The sequence below is a fragment of the Schistocerca cancellata genome, chromosome 10, assembly GCF_023864275.1.
Source record: "Schistocerca cancellata isolate TAMUIC-IGC-003103 chromosome 10, iqSchCanc2.1, whole genome shotgun sequence".
Lineage (NCBI taxonomy): Eukaryota > Metazoa > Arthropoda > Insecta > Orthoptera > Acrididae > Schistocerca > Schistocerca cancellata.
In genome coordinates this window covers 9,841,872-9,857,405 of record NC_064635.1, presented here as the reverse complement: position 1 = coordinate 9,857,405, position 15,534 = coordinate 9,841,872, and the positions used below count along the sequence as shown (strand labels likewise).

Sequence of the window (15,534 nt, the reverse complement as noted above, 5' to 3'; positions counted from 1 at the left end):
AAGTTGGGGAGTACATATGGAGAGGTCTAAATGGGAATAGGTATGAGATGTGTCCGAAAGAAAAGTAGGGGCGCCAGTATTGAGGCAGACAAGATTGAGCTGGTTGAAAAGGTCTGCGAACAAGGAGCCCCTCGGGCAGGAGGCTGGAGAACCCCAAAGGGGATGGTGGGCATTGAAGTCTCCAGTTAACAAAAACGGTGCAGGTAACTGAGCAATAAGTTGCATCATGTCTGCCCTGGTAACGGCAGAGGACGATGGAGTGTAAACGGTACAAAAGGAAAACGTAAAAGTGGGGAGAGTAATGCGGATGGCAACTGCCTGCAGGCCGGTGTGCAACGTGATGGGATCGTAGTAAATATCATCCCGGACCAGCAACATAACCCCTCCATGAGCTGGGATACCTACCACAGGGGGTAGGTCAAAACGCACAGAGGTGTAGTGTGCCAAGGCAATGTGATCGCATGGGCGTAGCTTCGTTTCCTGGAGGGCTACGACGAGCGGACGATGCAAGCGGAGCAGCAACTTCAAGTCCTCTCGGTTGGAGCGAATGCTGCGAATATTCCAGTGAATAAGTGCCATCGTAAGAAAAGGAAGATGAGAGAAGGGGTCACCTCGAAGGCCGCTTAGGGCCTGGCTTCGAGCGAGCACTGCCGCCGCTATCAGTAGGCGGACAGTCATCGTCCATGGGGTCTATAGGGTCATCGGCCATCTCGGGAGGATGGCCGGGAGGGGGAGCTTCCTCCGCCGGTGAACGGCCAGATATACGGCTACCGGCGGTGCGGCCAGGCGAAACGGATGACGGCCTGGGGCGGCAACTGCTGGGTGGCGCAGGAGAAGAAATGCGCCGTGGCGGAGAAGGAGAACTGTGCTTCCTATGCGCCTTTTTGGAAGGACGTTTGGTGGAAGTACCGGTCGAAGGCTGGGAGGTCTAGGGACGGAGGAAGTCTGCACGGGATGGTTCCTTCTTGAAGGACCGTGCATCTGACTTCGGGGTCTTCGACTTAGCAGAAGCTGAGGAAGTGGCTGGTGTCTGGTGTGATGGGAGGAAGAGGAGACGTCGACCGCACGATCTTAGCACTGGCCGAACGGACGACCGTGGTGCTGAAGGTCAGATCGCATGTCTGGGTTGCTACCTCCCGGGTAGTCCGAGGAGAGGCGAGGACAGTACTATATTTCCCCGCTGGGAGCAGCGTGGGCTTCCTACTAGCCAATAGCTTGCGAGCAGCCGAGGTGGACACTTTCTCTTTGACCCGAATTTCTTGGATGCAACGTTCGTCCTTATAGACAGGACAGTCGCGGGAGGATGCGGCATGGTCACCCTGACAGTTCACACAACGAGGAGACGGAGGTGGACAGTCACCCTCATGGGCATCCCTGCCACAGGTGACACATTTAGCCGCATTGGAACAAGACTGTCGAGTGTGATTGAAACGCTGACACTGGTAGCAGCGCGTAGGTGTCGGGACATAGGGGCGAACAGAAATAACCTCTTAGCCTGCCTTGATGCGCGATGGCAGCTTAACACTATCGAAGGTCAAGAAAAGTGTCCGGGTCGGTACAACGTCGTTGTTGACCTTTTTCATGACCCGATGGACAGCCGTCACGCCCTGCTCAGCGAGGAAAGATTGAAGCTCCTCGTCAGTCAATCCGTCGAGGGAGCTAGTATAGACTACACCACGAGACGAATTCGAAGTTCGGTGGGCCTCTACCCGGACAGGGAACGTGTACAGGAGTGTGGCCCGAAGCAGTTTTTGTGCCTGAAAGGCACTCTCAGTTTCTAGTAATAAGGTGCCGTTACGCAACCTGGTACAAGATTTGACAGATCCGGCTATGGCATCAACGCCCTTCTGAATAACAAAAGGGTTGACAGAGGAAAAATCCTTTCTGTCCTCAGTGCGAGAAACTACGAGGAACTGTGGGGCAGGCGGTAGTACTTTTGTCACTGTTGGCTGGTCACGTTTCCGTTTTTGGGTCGAAGTCGAGACAGATGGAGTAGAATCCATTGCGGAGGAATCCCCCATGATTGCCAGCGTCTCCGATGGCGCGCTCCTTCCTTGTGGGGACCCTCTCAGAGGGCACTCCCGCCTTAGGTGAATGTTTACACCTCAGGTCACACCTCCCGAGAAACAGACGGAGGGACCAATCGGCATGGTCAGAAGGTGTCAGCTCAGGCAATCACCCCTCCCCGGGCCTGGCCTTTACCAGGGGGTACGCGCGTGGCTTACATGTCTACCCAGGGCGGGGACTTACGCGTTACCCCGTCACCGGCTACGCGTGCGAACGCGTGGGTCGGCCTTCAGACACGCACAGGGAGGGAGGAAGAGGAGGAAAAAGAAGAGAGAGAGGGAGAAAGAGGACAGACTGTCTCAAACGCCAAGGCGGAGACCAGAGAAGGCAAGGAGAAGAAGGCAATGAGAAGGCAAGGAGAAGAAGGCAATGAGAAGGCAAGGAGAGAAAGGCAATGAGAAGGCAAGGAGAGAAAGGCAATGAGAAGGCAAGGAGAGAAAGGCAATGAGAAGGCAAGGAGAGAAAGGCAATGAGAAGGCAAGGAGAGAAAGGCAATGAGAAGGCAAGGAGAGAAAGGCAATGAGAAGGCAAGGAGAGAAAGGCAATGAGAAGGCAAGGAGAGGAAGGCAAGGAGAGAAAGGCAAGGAGAGAAAGGCAATGAGAGAAAGGCAATGAGAAGGCAAGGAGAGAAAGGCAATGAGAAGGCAAGGAGAGAAAGGCAATGAGAAGGCAAGGAGAGAAAGGCAATGAGAAGGCAAGGAGAGAAAGGCAATGAGAAGGCAAGGAGAGAAAGGCAATGAGAAGGCAAGGAGAGAAAGGCAATGAGAAGGCAAGGAGAGAAAGGCAATGAGAAGGCAAGGAGAGAAAGGCAATGAGAAGGCAAGGAGAGAAAGGCAATGAGAAGGCAAGGAGAGAAAGGCAATGAGAAGGCAAGGAGAGGAAGGCAAGGAGAGAAAGGCAAGGAGAGAAAGGCAATGAGAGAAAGGCAATGAGAAGGCAAGGAGAGAAAGGCAATGAGAAGGCAAGGAGAGAAAGGCAATGAGAAGGCAAGGAGAGAAAGGCAATGAGAAGGCAAGGAGAGAAAGGCAATGAGAAGGCAAGGAGAAGTCAAGGGAAAGAGTAAGGAAGACAGCGAGGTGGAGAAGAGCAAAGAAAGGAACCAACAAAGGGAAGGAAGAAACGAGAAGTGAAAAACCAAAAAGACCACGATTATAGGTCGTGGAACCGTCCGTCTCCGGACGCAGGCGCTAACTACCCCCGTGAGGGGGATGGACTCCTTTTAGTCGCCTCTTACGACAGGCAGGAATACCTCGGGCCTATTCTAATCCCCGGACCCGCAGGGGGACAGTTGGTGGTTGTCCTTCCAACACGCACCAAACACGAGTTGCCCATGATCTTTTGTTCAGGCGAGTCCGTGGTTTTAGGGTAATTGTGCAAAGTGTCTCGGTGCAAGTGCAAAATTCAACAAATGATTTAACAGCAGTACACTATCAAATTTTGTGCTGGACTGGGGAAACTGGGTATGGAGACGTTGGCCCCGAGTGACCGAGAGTTTAAGCATGAAAGCCTGTCACAAACTGCAGGAGATGGTCTAGAGTGTGGAGAATGAGCCCTGTGCAAGACAGCTGTTAACATCAAGAACCGATGGCAATGTGCATTCAGACTGTTGATTGTGTGGGCACATCGCTGCTGATGCAATTGGCATCGAGAAGATAATAGTGCACACTGTTATGACTGAAGATTTGGCAAAACTCTTCCCAAAGGTCTCGACAGATGACCAAAAGTAGAGACAACTGTTCGCTTGCAACTATCTTCTGAAATGTGTCTAAGAAGACTGTCTTTTTGGACAACATTAGTGTGGGAGAAAACTGGGGTATTTGAATACGACCCAGAAACAAAGCATCACCACGTTCAAAAATATTTGAATGAGCAAATCCAGAATGAAAGCTACACCAACCGTTTCCTCAGATTCCTCGAGGGAGGTCGACTACGAATTTGTTCCCAAGACGCAGACAGTGAACGGTGCTTTTTAGCTAGAAGTGTGAAAAAGACTGAAGAGAGGGGGCAACTGGGCGAGGTCTGCCGACCCCAGAAATAGTAAACTGCATCACAATACACCCAGCTACACCTGCTCAAAGATCACCGACTACCTCACCAACTGCTCTCTGACAATTCCCCAACCCCCTTAGAGTCCTGAATTGGCACCAGAAAACTACTTCCCAGTCGAAAAAGTGAAATCCTCCCTCTAAGGACACCACTACTGTACACTAAGTGCCATCAGAGCAGCTCACATACATACTGTTAAGATCTGAACAGAATCCACCTACTGGGGTTCCTTCAATCTGTGAAAAAGCTGATAGCAAAAAGCACGTCTATGCTCCGGGGCAGTAGTTTGAAGAATTTTTAGGGATTATAGCAGTATCTCAAATATATTTTTTCAAAACTGTTCCAAATACTTCTTATAGAAACCCTGTGAGTAATAATCGTTTAACCAAAGTCTATCGTCTGTCACATATGATGCCAAAATCTTCTACACCTGCATTCATACTCTGCTAGTCACTGAAGAGCGCTCTAGAGGGAACTTCCCACTTTACCATATACTGAACTTTTTTTCCTCTGAATATGCACGTGGATGGCAGGAAGAATGACTGCTTAAACATCTGTGCTGCTGTAGTCAGTCTAACCTCCACTTCACTGCCTCTACAGAAGCAGTACACAGGGGTTTGTACTGTATTTCTGGATTCTTCCCCTAATACTGCATCCTGAAACTTTTTACATAGGCTTTCACGGGATGGTTCAGAGTCATCAGGCATCTGCCAGTTTATGATTTTCAGTGTTTTTATGGTGCTTTTCTGTGGGGGAAAAAACTGACAGATTGTTCTACCATTTGCATATGTTCAGTATCTCCATTAGCCCCGCAGCTTTTTCTCACGAGCTATCCCAACACGAACATAAATTCTACAGAATGAGTCCAGTTTCCACTTTTGGGAGAAACCCAGTATCAGCTGCTCTGACAAAGGAGAACACATTTTTCACTTGTTACTTGCCATGATGAGAAGCAACTCATTAAAATAACACAAGTTTATGGGACATTAAAAATGCCACTATGAAAAGTTTTTTGTAAGACCACCTAATGATCACACACTTTTCCCCTGCCCCTACAATTTTCAACTGACTTCATGCCACTCCAGAACATCTACAGTCTCTGCCAACATTAGCTACATAACAGCACTGTGTACCTTAACAATAAAGAGCTGTTGACAATAGTTTTGATCTGCTTGCGGTGGTGTGCTTAGTGAGTTAACATTACTTACAAAAATAAGGAAAGAGGCTATACCTGGTCCTTGTAGCAACTCAGTCAACTTTGTCACTTTTGTGGTGCATTAAGCTATTACACATTCATTCCTTCTATAAAAACATTCATTCCTTCCATAAGCTGTAGGCTGGCTGCTCTGGGAGCAGGAGACGGGGTTTGTCTCAGCAGCCAATGCACTACGAGCCAACAGCGAACTTCTGCTCCTAGCATTTCCACTCAAGGGTCAAGTAAGTGATCACTAGTATGGCACTTTATTTAAGCACATAACAGGCAATATAGTTAGTGCCACTTTCATGAAAAATTGCACCTGTTTCGTAGTATGATAATTTGCCTGGCTGCCACGACAGGATTTTTCAAACTCAGATTTAATGGTCCATCATGGTAATCACCCTCTCAATAGTAAACTAACATTCACACACTTCAGATGCCAGTTTAATAGAAACTTCCACTAACATTATAATGTTATTCAGACGAACAGTTTGTGCATCATCAGCTTCTGTCAAAAGAGCAAACAGAGGGAAGTAATATGTGCTCACCAGTCCAATAGGTACAGCTATACAACAATTCACTTTAGGGGTCACACAATTCAAATCTCAGTTGGGTGCCTTGAATGTGGACCTTGACATTTCACTGTCATTTCTACAATGCGTTTAGTATATCAGAATCTTACGTGTCACATATGTGAGCCCATATTACATCTACAGCTATACTCCACAAACCACTGAAGTGCATGACAGAGGGTGCTTGCCATAATTATTTTAACCTTATCTTCAGTCCCTATGTGAACGACACCTAGCGGGGTTGTAGTATATTCGTGGAGTCATCCTTGAAAATTCATTAGTAGACTTTCTCAGTATAGTTTATGTCTATCTGCAAGGGTCTACCAGTTCAGTTTCTTCAGTACTTCTGAAACTCTCCCACAGATCAAACAAACCTGTGACCATTTGTGCTGCCCTTCTCTGTATACGTTCAATATCCCCTGCGAGTCCCACACAATAATCTAGAACAACTTGCAAAAATGATTTCTAAGCAATTTCCTTTGCAGACTGACTGCACTTCCTACAGTATTCTACCAATAAACTGAAGTCCATCATCTGCTTTACCTATAACTGAACCAATGATCATTCCACTTCATATTCCTATAGTGTTACACCCAGGTATTTGTATGATTTGGCAGATTCCCACAGTGACTCATTGATATTATAGACATAGGATATCAAGTTTTTGTTTTGTGAAGTGCACAATTTCACATTTCTGATCATTTAAAACAAGTTGTTAATCTTTGCTTCACGTTGAAATCTTATCAAGATCTGAGTGAATATTTACACAGCTTCCTTCAGACAGTATCTAATCATAAGTAACTGCAATATCTGCCAGAAATCTGAAGTTAATATTGTCTGCAATGTCATTAATACTAAACATGAACAGCAAGCATCTTAACACTTCCTAGGGCACACTTGAAGCTACTTCTACATCTGATTAGCATTCCAAGATGAACATCCCTATCAAAACGTCCTCAACCCAGTCACACATTTCACTTTATACCTCATATGATTGTACTTTTGACAGTAAGTGCAGGTGCAGCACTGAGTCAAATGCTTTTCAGAAATCAAGAAACACTGCACCTACCTGATTGCCTTGATCCAAAGTACGCCATAAGAAAAGTGCGAGTTGGATTTCACTTGATCGATGTTTTTGGGATCCATGCTGGTTGGCACTGACATCATTTGTTCAATGTGCCTCACTATATTTGGGCTCAGAAAATGTTCGAAGATCTACAACTAATCAATGTCTAAGATATTATTGTGACCTGTGTTTTTTCCATGAACTGGGCACGAGGTTCGAGGTATCTACAATAGATTATAGTTACAAGACGGGCGAACTCTGCCGCAAATTCAGAATAGAATCTGATAGGGACTCCATTGGCCCCTGGAGCCCTGTTCAATTACAACAATTTCAGCTGTTCAACACCACTGACATCTTCAAAATCTTCAATGTATCTAATTTTCTCGAGAATTAGAATGTGTGGCTCTCTCTATGTTAAAAACAATTTCGATATTACCAACATTTTGTGTGTAGCAACATATGCAATAAAATGCAATGAATGTAAACTGACAAACAACAAAATGTTTCATTCCAAACTCTTCAAAATATGCATGGGGAATTTGAAGTATCACAAACATTACAGGCAACAGAAACAACACCTGTTCATTATAAATCTGAGATACCAGACTAAAAGATGTGAAAAACAATTTTGTACTGAATAGTGTCCTCAAAATCGAATGGTAATGACTGCATAGCGGAGAACACGCTTAAATCCCAAAACAGCAGCTTTTAGTTTTTTTACATGCGAAGTGAAAGTTTCTAAAGAGTAACTACAGAGACAGATGTATCTTTGCTTGATCTACATAAAACAACTTTTTTTGAGACATCACGACTGAATTTCCCCTCATCGTGTACTGTATGACAAGATGCACTGAGCAAGCGGCACTCCTTGACACGCTACGTGATATGACAGAGTAATGCATAGGTGTTTTATCACTGTCATGCCAGTGTGAACCAGTTAAGTTGCTTCCACTGCATTTGTATGTGCTCTGCTAATCCAAGTTGCTTTTGCATTGTATCACGAGTCTCATAGCCTATTATATTTTGTATCTTATCACGTCAGTGCCATCTTCATCTCAGAGCAGCTCTTGCACTCTACATCCTCAATTATTTGTTGGGTGTATTTTGATCTGTCTTCCTCTAAATTTGTTACCCTCTACAACTCTCTCTACTACCAAGCAAGTTATTTTCTGATGTCTTAAATGTCTTATCAGCCTGTACCTTCTCCCCGTCAGTGTTTCCCATATGTTTGTAGGGACTGCAGACTGCAAAGCAGTCAAAAACATTATGAATGTACACACACTAAAAAATTAACCTGGCGTCTACCTGAGGCATGTTAACACAGACGTGCTTTGCTTCCAGCAATCTGCCACTGATTACTGAATTTTAAGTATGTCCGTTTAGCTTTTGCAGTGTTCTTAGCAATAAACTGTCTTCTCAGTCATTATCTCAGGTTTGTGTACCTCTGTTAACTTCCCTATAATGATAACTACATGTTCCTTTTTTCACTAGTTCTATGAAGAACCTCTACATTCTGTATCAGTCCACCTATTTTTTCAACACCCTCCTAGTCTAGCACATCTCCAGCATTTCAATACTCTTTCCTGGTTCCAGAATGAGATTTTCACTCTGCAGCGGAGTGTGCGCTGATATGAAACTTCATGGCAGATTAGAACTGTGTGCCGGACCCAGACTCTAACTCGGGACCTTTGCCCGCGAAAAGCAAAGGTCCCGAGTTCGAGTCTCGGTCTGACACAGTTTTAATCTGCCAGGAAGTTTCATATCAGCGCACACTCCGCTGCAGAGTGAAAATCTCATTCTGGAAACATCCCCCAGGCTGTGGCTAAGCCGTGTCTCCGCATATCTTTTCTTTCAGGAGTGCTAGTTCTGCAAGGTTTGCAGGAGAGGAGGTACTGGCAGTAGTAAAGCTGTGAGGACGGGGCGTGAGTCGTGCTTTGGTACAGCACTTGCCTGCGAAAGGCAAAGGTCCCGAGTTCAAGTCTCGGTCCGGCACACAGTTTTGATTTGCCAGGAAGTTTCTCTTTCCTGGTTGTTCCACAATCCACTGGAATATAGTCCTGTGCTCCAAAAGTATATTACCACAAATTTCTCACTAAAGCTGATGTGTGATACTAGCAGACATCTCTTGGTCTTCTCACCCTTACCTTGCTTATCACCTCCTTGCTTTTTCCATGTTATTTTGCTTCCCAGATAGTTTTCCTTCACTTCATCTACTCCATGGTCCCCAATTCTTATTAAGTTTATCACCAATCTCATTTATACTACTACTCATTACTTTCCTCAATTTACTCTTAAATCATTCTTTAATCATTAGTCTGATCATTCTGTTAAACACTCAGAAATTTTTCACTTTCACTGAGGATAGATCTTTCAGCAGCAAATAATACTGACCAAGATGAGAGGGCTGTGACAGATACAGAGATGAGAAACAAGATCATTTTAGCAATGCTGAATTTCACACTATCCAAATCCATGAAACAAAATACATTGATTTAAAAAAGCACGTAAAAATTTACTAAACACCTTATAAAGAGAGAAAATCTCTTCCTTCCATACCAACTAAGTGTATACCAGATACGACAAACTCAGAGAAATAGTGTTTCATATCGAGTAAATTAAAAGGAACAGATCTCGCCATGGTACAAAAAACAAGCTAGGCCATTTTCAGGAGCACAAGAATTAGAACAATGCAAAATCTTCATAATTTACTACATTTTACACAAGCTTGAAATTTACAGTGTACTACAATGCAAGATGTGTTTGGCAGTTTTCACAATGAGATTGTCTCAATATGTGACAGCTTCTGGTCATATTTAAGGCATATCAGTGGCAAAACTGAATTTCATTACATGATAGAAATGATACTGTTACCAACAACAGCGTCAATAGAGGAGGGTTGCTAAACACTGGTTTCCAGAATTCCTTCAACAACATACATGCAGGAAATATTCCAGGATATGAGTCAATAACAGTAGTTGATGTTGAGTTATTGCTTAAGGAGACAAAACAGGTCAGAAGCAGCAGACTTAATCTGTTAGTATATAGCATAAATTCTGTGCACAAGTGTTAGTGTTCTAAATGTTTGAGTACTGTGTATCAGATGGAACATGGGAACAAGCCCAGTATTCAACTAGTCGAATGTGGGAAGCTACCTAAAAACGACACACAACCTGGCCAGCAAGCCGAGCCATCGTTGTGTGGCTAAAGAACTGCTCCCAACACGAGTATGTGCGAATGTATATATTCCCAGCTCATTGACGGATGTCAGAAATCTGGTAAGTTTCCATTCTTTTTTGTGCACTTGCTGATAACTCAACACTTCCATTTGGTAATAGGCATACTTTATTCCTACATTAATTTAATGTCTGGTGGTCGTGTATGCATTGTCTCCACAAGCAAATCTAATGTATCCGTATATGGTTGGTTGGTAGGGAGGGAGGGAGGGAGGGAGGGAGGGAGGGAGGGAGGGAGGGAGGGAGGGAGGGAGGGAGGGAGGGAGGGAGAAGGGGACCAAACAGAGAGGTCATCAGTTTCATGATCCACGAAGGCAGAAACTAAGGGAGGAACAACACCAACATCGCAGTCCAGTTGATGGGAAAGGAAATCAGGTGACAAAAGAGGCAGAAGTAGTGTCACGGTTGCAGGAAGAGTAAAGAATGGTGGAGGGGAAGGTGAGAGTGGGCAAGAGCAGGGGGCACTGCCGCTGATCCCCACACTATATCACAACCACCACACAGCATGGACAACACCAGGGAAGAACACACAATAAAACAGGAAATAAAGCAGCACAAAAACCAGATGAAACAGGGAAAAAGGGAAGTGAGAGGGAGGTAGGAACGAACCTGATCGGTCCCAACACTAAATGATGGACTTCAATTCTGTAAGGAAATTCAGAAACTCAAATTTGGAAAGACAAACCACTTTCGTGAAGAAAAATCTTGACGAACATAAGTGTGCAAGGGTCGTCCACTAACACCCGTGGCAGGGGCATTTTTAATGTGAAGGCCCAAAGTGCAGGAGGCAGCTCAGCAAAATATTAATCACCGTGAGAGGGGTGGCATAAATACGAAGGGGTGAGGAGCCCAATACAAAGACAGCAGTAGAAGGTAGATTCCCACCGAGTGAGGCAGAAGAAAGAATGCCATGTGGCAGGAGTCCCCTTTATCACTAAGTTTATTAGCAATGAGGGTCTTTGAGAACTGGGGAAGGGAAATCAACCTAACAAGCAGCACGGTCAAGACGGACTTGAAGGTTATGGACAGAGACCAAAGGGTGGTGGTAAAAAAAGGGAAATACCCTGAAGGTCAGTTTTTGAGTACAAACTCAACAATACTTGGATGAGGGAAGACTGCTTAATAAAGCAGAGGGCCCTGTAAATGGCCATCAGTTCCATGGTAAACACCCCATATGTGGCTGGTAAGAGATGGTGTTCCATGTCAATAGAAGACTAAGGCATATCCTTCATGATTAGCAGATTTAGAGCCATTGGCATAAAAAACAATAGCATCCCAAAACTCTTGTAAGGGCTGGAGGAACAAACAAATGAACACAATTGGAGTGAGACTTTTTGCACCCCAGCAGATATTCATATGAATCTGGGGACAAGGAACTAACCAAGTGGGTGTGTTCAGGAAAGAGCGAGGGAAACAAGACACAGAGGGAAGATGGAAATAGTGCCAAAAGGAAGAAAGGCAGAGGCAAATTGATAAATTCATCCGAGGGTGGGCAGTGGGCAGGCTATGTCCCAGAGTTGTGAAAATAAGAGGGTGAGCTGGGAAAGAGCAGAGTGATGGCTGAGGAAACTCAGAGATGGAACTTCCAATCCAAAATGGGGGAGGGGGGGATCCCACTATCAACTAGAACACTGTAGACAGGGATAGTGCAAAAGGCACTAGTGACCAAATGGCTATCATGATGGTGGGCTGGGTCCAAGAGGAGCAATGTCTAAGAGGCAGCTGAGAAACTTCACATCCACAGTCCAGATGGGACATAAATAATGCTTGATAAAGGCAGAAAAGAGCATATTTACCACAACCTACCCTCCTATATACAAGATACCAACCATTTCCTCCACAGTTCCTTCTCCCTTACCACATGGTACCCTGCTGTCACTATTGACGCTACCTTTCTTTACACTAACATCCCTAATGCCACTATTGAATACTATCTTTCCCAACTCCCAACGGATTCCAAACCATCAACCTCCTTCCTAGGACTCATGACCAGTTCCCACAAGCAGCACTTTATCATCCCCCACCCCTACCCTGCTATACCCCTCTTCACTACCTTGTTGACTGAAAGCTCACTTTCCAACATTTTTGTTGTTCTTATCAGCAACTCAGCATCTCCACTATATGATCAGTAGCAACTATCCTCTTCATAATATTGTTACATACCATCCAGATAAAATTATATTGCTGATTTATTAGGATAAGTTATATTGGTTCTATTCTTTTTTATATTCAAGGTTCATCACGTAAAATGTCAAATTTAAGGTTCATTGTGTAAAATAATCACGTGAGTGTAATTTGCACAGGTGGTTTCAAATTTGAGGAAGCAGCACCTTTCTTGTTTATAAAATTACATTTGGCTGCTGTCACTACAAATACTGTTGAGCAGGACAGTGAGAGGTTAATGTAGGTACAGCGCATGTCTTGTTAATGCATATTTTGTCATGTTCCACATCTCTGAAGTGTCTTTCACAATGAGACATGGATCTACAAAATGTGTTTTCCATACAACCTCTTACCCTAGTGACAATGCCACTATTATGAAACAATGATTTTTCAGTTCAGTCATGAACAAAACTACCAAAAATGAAGGCATCCAACTCATCCAGAACACAGTTAGGATTTTAATGTTAAGTAAGAAATTTGTCCACTGCAGACCTATCTACAACCAGGTAGGTGTAATTACAGTCTTTGGTTCATAAGCCTTCTACTGCCTCTATGTAGTTTAGTAAAAGGCATGAAATTGACAGTCACATTCTAGATTGGACAGTATAAAGATCCAAGTAATCTGTGTAAAATACATGACATCTACCCTATAGCAGTACTGTGCATGCACGTGTAATTTTCTGAAGTATGATGGGTATCACTGGAAAATTTCGAAATCAATTCCGTATCCACCATGACCGCAACTTCTACTCTGTCAATCTTTTTTGTAATGATATTGCATAACAGATATTCAGCTTGCCTACAATGTTCAGCCAAACCAGATTGTGTTAAATTATGAGTTACAAAAGATGCGAGCATGTACTTTGTGTGCGTGTGCATGTTTTTCAGTGTACATATATTGTTAATCTTATGTATTTTAATTCTGATTCAGCCTGTCCAATAAAAACTAGTTAATGATTAACATATGGAAATAAACCTTATTCATACATAAATACTTTTTCGTAAACTTAAATGTTAATCTCTCATAAGATAAAAAACTCACTCACACAGTAGAACACAAAAGGGGGTGAGGGTCCAGCAGCCACAGTTGCAGCCTTGTCAGAGCCGGATACATACGATTACCACAAGACTTACCACGAGTGCCTGCCACAGCCCCTTCTCCATCGCGCGGAGTGAGCTGATTGGCACGATCAGGTATTGGGACAAGCGGTGGCCTTCTACTGGCCGGAGTCAACGTACCGACCACAGTAGCTGCAGCTGTGGCCCCCTCTGTGCGGCCGTTCTCATCGACGGTCAGCAGCCCAAGTCGTGCCGGGATTTCTGCCAGGGCACTGCGCGTGGCTCGCCGCTGCAGTGAGGCATTTGCCACCTGCGGTGTAGCTGGGTTCTCCATGCTCATTTTGTGTCACGTGTCAATTATCTACTAAACTGAAGAACAAACAATGACCATTAAAATTTAGTAGAACAATTTGACAACATACATGCTCTAAAATTTAAATGCTTCAAATGGAGCAACACAAACCACAGTAACAGGATCTATTATTTAGTTCATTATCAGAGCACATACGTCTACCTTAAATCTCATTCAGATAATTTTGCACTGAATGATACAAAACCATTCCTCTGTAACCACCTTTAACGAAATAAATGACTTGCAAAAACTACAAGTAATCTTGGCCACATACAACAGTTATGAATGTTAAAGAGCACTCGGCCTCATCTGCAGCATAGCAAACTGATGTACTACCAGTACATGCAGATGTGGTTGCAAAGCTGTGAACTAATTTCTCATCACCAATGGGATAAATAAAAGAGTTACAACAAATGGGGGTCAACAAAAGCGTCCAATCCCACGCGTCTGCTTTGACCCATGACGTAAGGGTGTTGTGTGTGACGTCATGACGGCGCGGAGTTTGGTTTGAGTGTTGCTGTCTCCAGTTCTGTTTTACCTTATTTTATTTACTTTTCTGATCTGTTCATTCTATCCCGTGAGATTTTTTTAAAAAGGACAAAAACACTAATCGGCTACTGAAGCATCTTTATCTTCTATGGGTTGCAGGGGTTACGACCCCTGGGGAGGTGGGTGGGTATTCATGCATGGCTGTCTTCACTTACACGTTGTAGCTACGCAAGGCGTCTAAATTTATTTATATTTAGTTTCCCCCCCGCCACCCAAAACACCCCATTTCCCGCGCTTGCCCCGTTAGTGTCATTAGGCTTCTTGTGGAAAGTGTGTGTTTTTGTTTCCGCCATATTTGTGACATCATGGGTCAAACAGACGGACGGGATCGGACGCTTCCGTATTTCCACAAATGGTTTTTCTGATTTGGTGGTTCTCAAATTTGTCATCTAACAAAACAATAATATCCAATTACATTATAAAACAATAAATCAGTTAGATATAAAGTATATGATCTACTCATACGCTACAATTTACCTCAGAACATGCAGGAATAGGGAACAGCTTCCTCTATCTCCATTTGTCAGCCGGGCTACCATCTTATTTTTACTGTACAGACTAGAACAGTACCCTTAATTTCTATGCCGTCAGAGAGCATTTAGCAACTGCCATTATTATACAGGACACTAGTCGTGTATGTGCATGTTTTCTGTTTTAGATGTAACAACATTGATGTTAGGCCCATATGGATCCAGAATTACATAGATCTGAAGATTACCAACTTTGATCTAAAGGTTATATCATAAAAATATACGTGTAACTGTCAGCTAAGCGAATTAATTTTAAACAGTGATCACTAAACTCCATCATTGAAGTGACATCAATCGCACAAGATTCATTCATTCTCTTAAAACATTAACTACTACAAAATTCAAACACAGTCAAACTTAACCTTCTAACAAAACCAGCATACCCTGAACAAATCCTAACCCTATCTGAATTCACAGATATGTAACCTCATCTGAACTCTACACAATTCTACACCTATTTTTGGTCTTCTCAGCATCATGATGACTAACATGGGCAATCACAGTTTTGAAGGAAAATTTTGCAAATTACTGGCATCAACAAGCAAGTCTACATAATCTTGTGCACAGACTCCTATAAAAAATGCAAGCAATACTTCAATCCATCAAAATTTCGACGTCCAAACATTACAATACTAAAACAGGCTGTGAAATGCAATACAGTAAGTTCTCCAAAAAAGTTACTGAAAATATTAACCATCA

At 43.7% G+C, this 15,534-nt stretch overlaps 2 protein-coding genes across 4 annotated transcripts in view; one reads left to right on the top strand and one right to left on the bottom strand.

Moving 5' to 3' along the window:
- LOC126106398 (G patch domain-containing protein 2) overlaps positions 1-15,534 on the top strand; it is a 173,830-nt gene that overhangs the window by 3,725 nt on the left and 154,571 nt on the right. The gene's annotated exons all lie outside the window — the stretch shown is intronic.
- The window catches only part of LOC126106400 (uncharacterized), a 39,266-nt gene that overhangs the window by 22,471 nt on the left and 1,261 nt on the right, over positions 1-15,534 (bottom strand). For all 3 annotated transcript variants that reach the window (XM_049912666.1, XM_049912667.1, XM_049912668.1), the window contains exon 2: positions 13,585-13,773. In XM_049912666.1, the coding sequence (XP_049768623.1) occupies positions 13,585-13,744 (160 nt within the window). In that variant the 5' untranslated portion in view covers positions 13,745-13,773. The remainder of the gene's footprint in view (positions 1-13,584; positions 13,774-15,534) is intronic.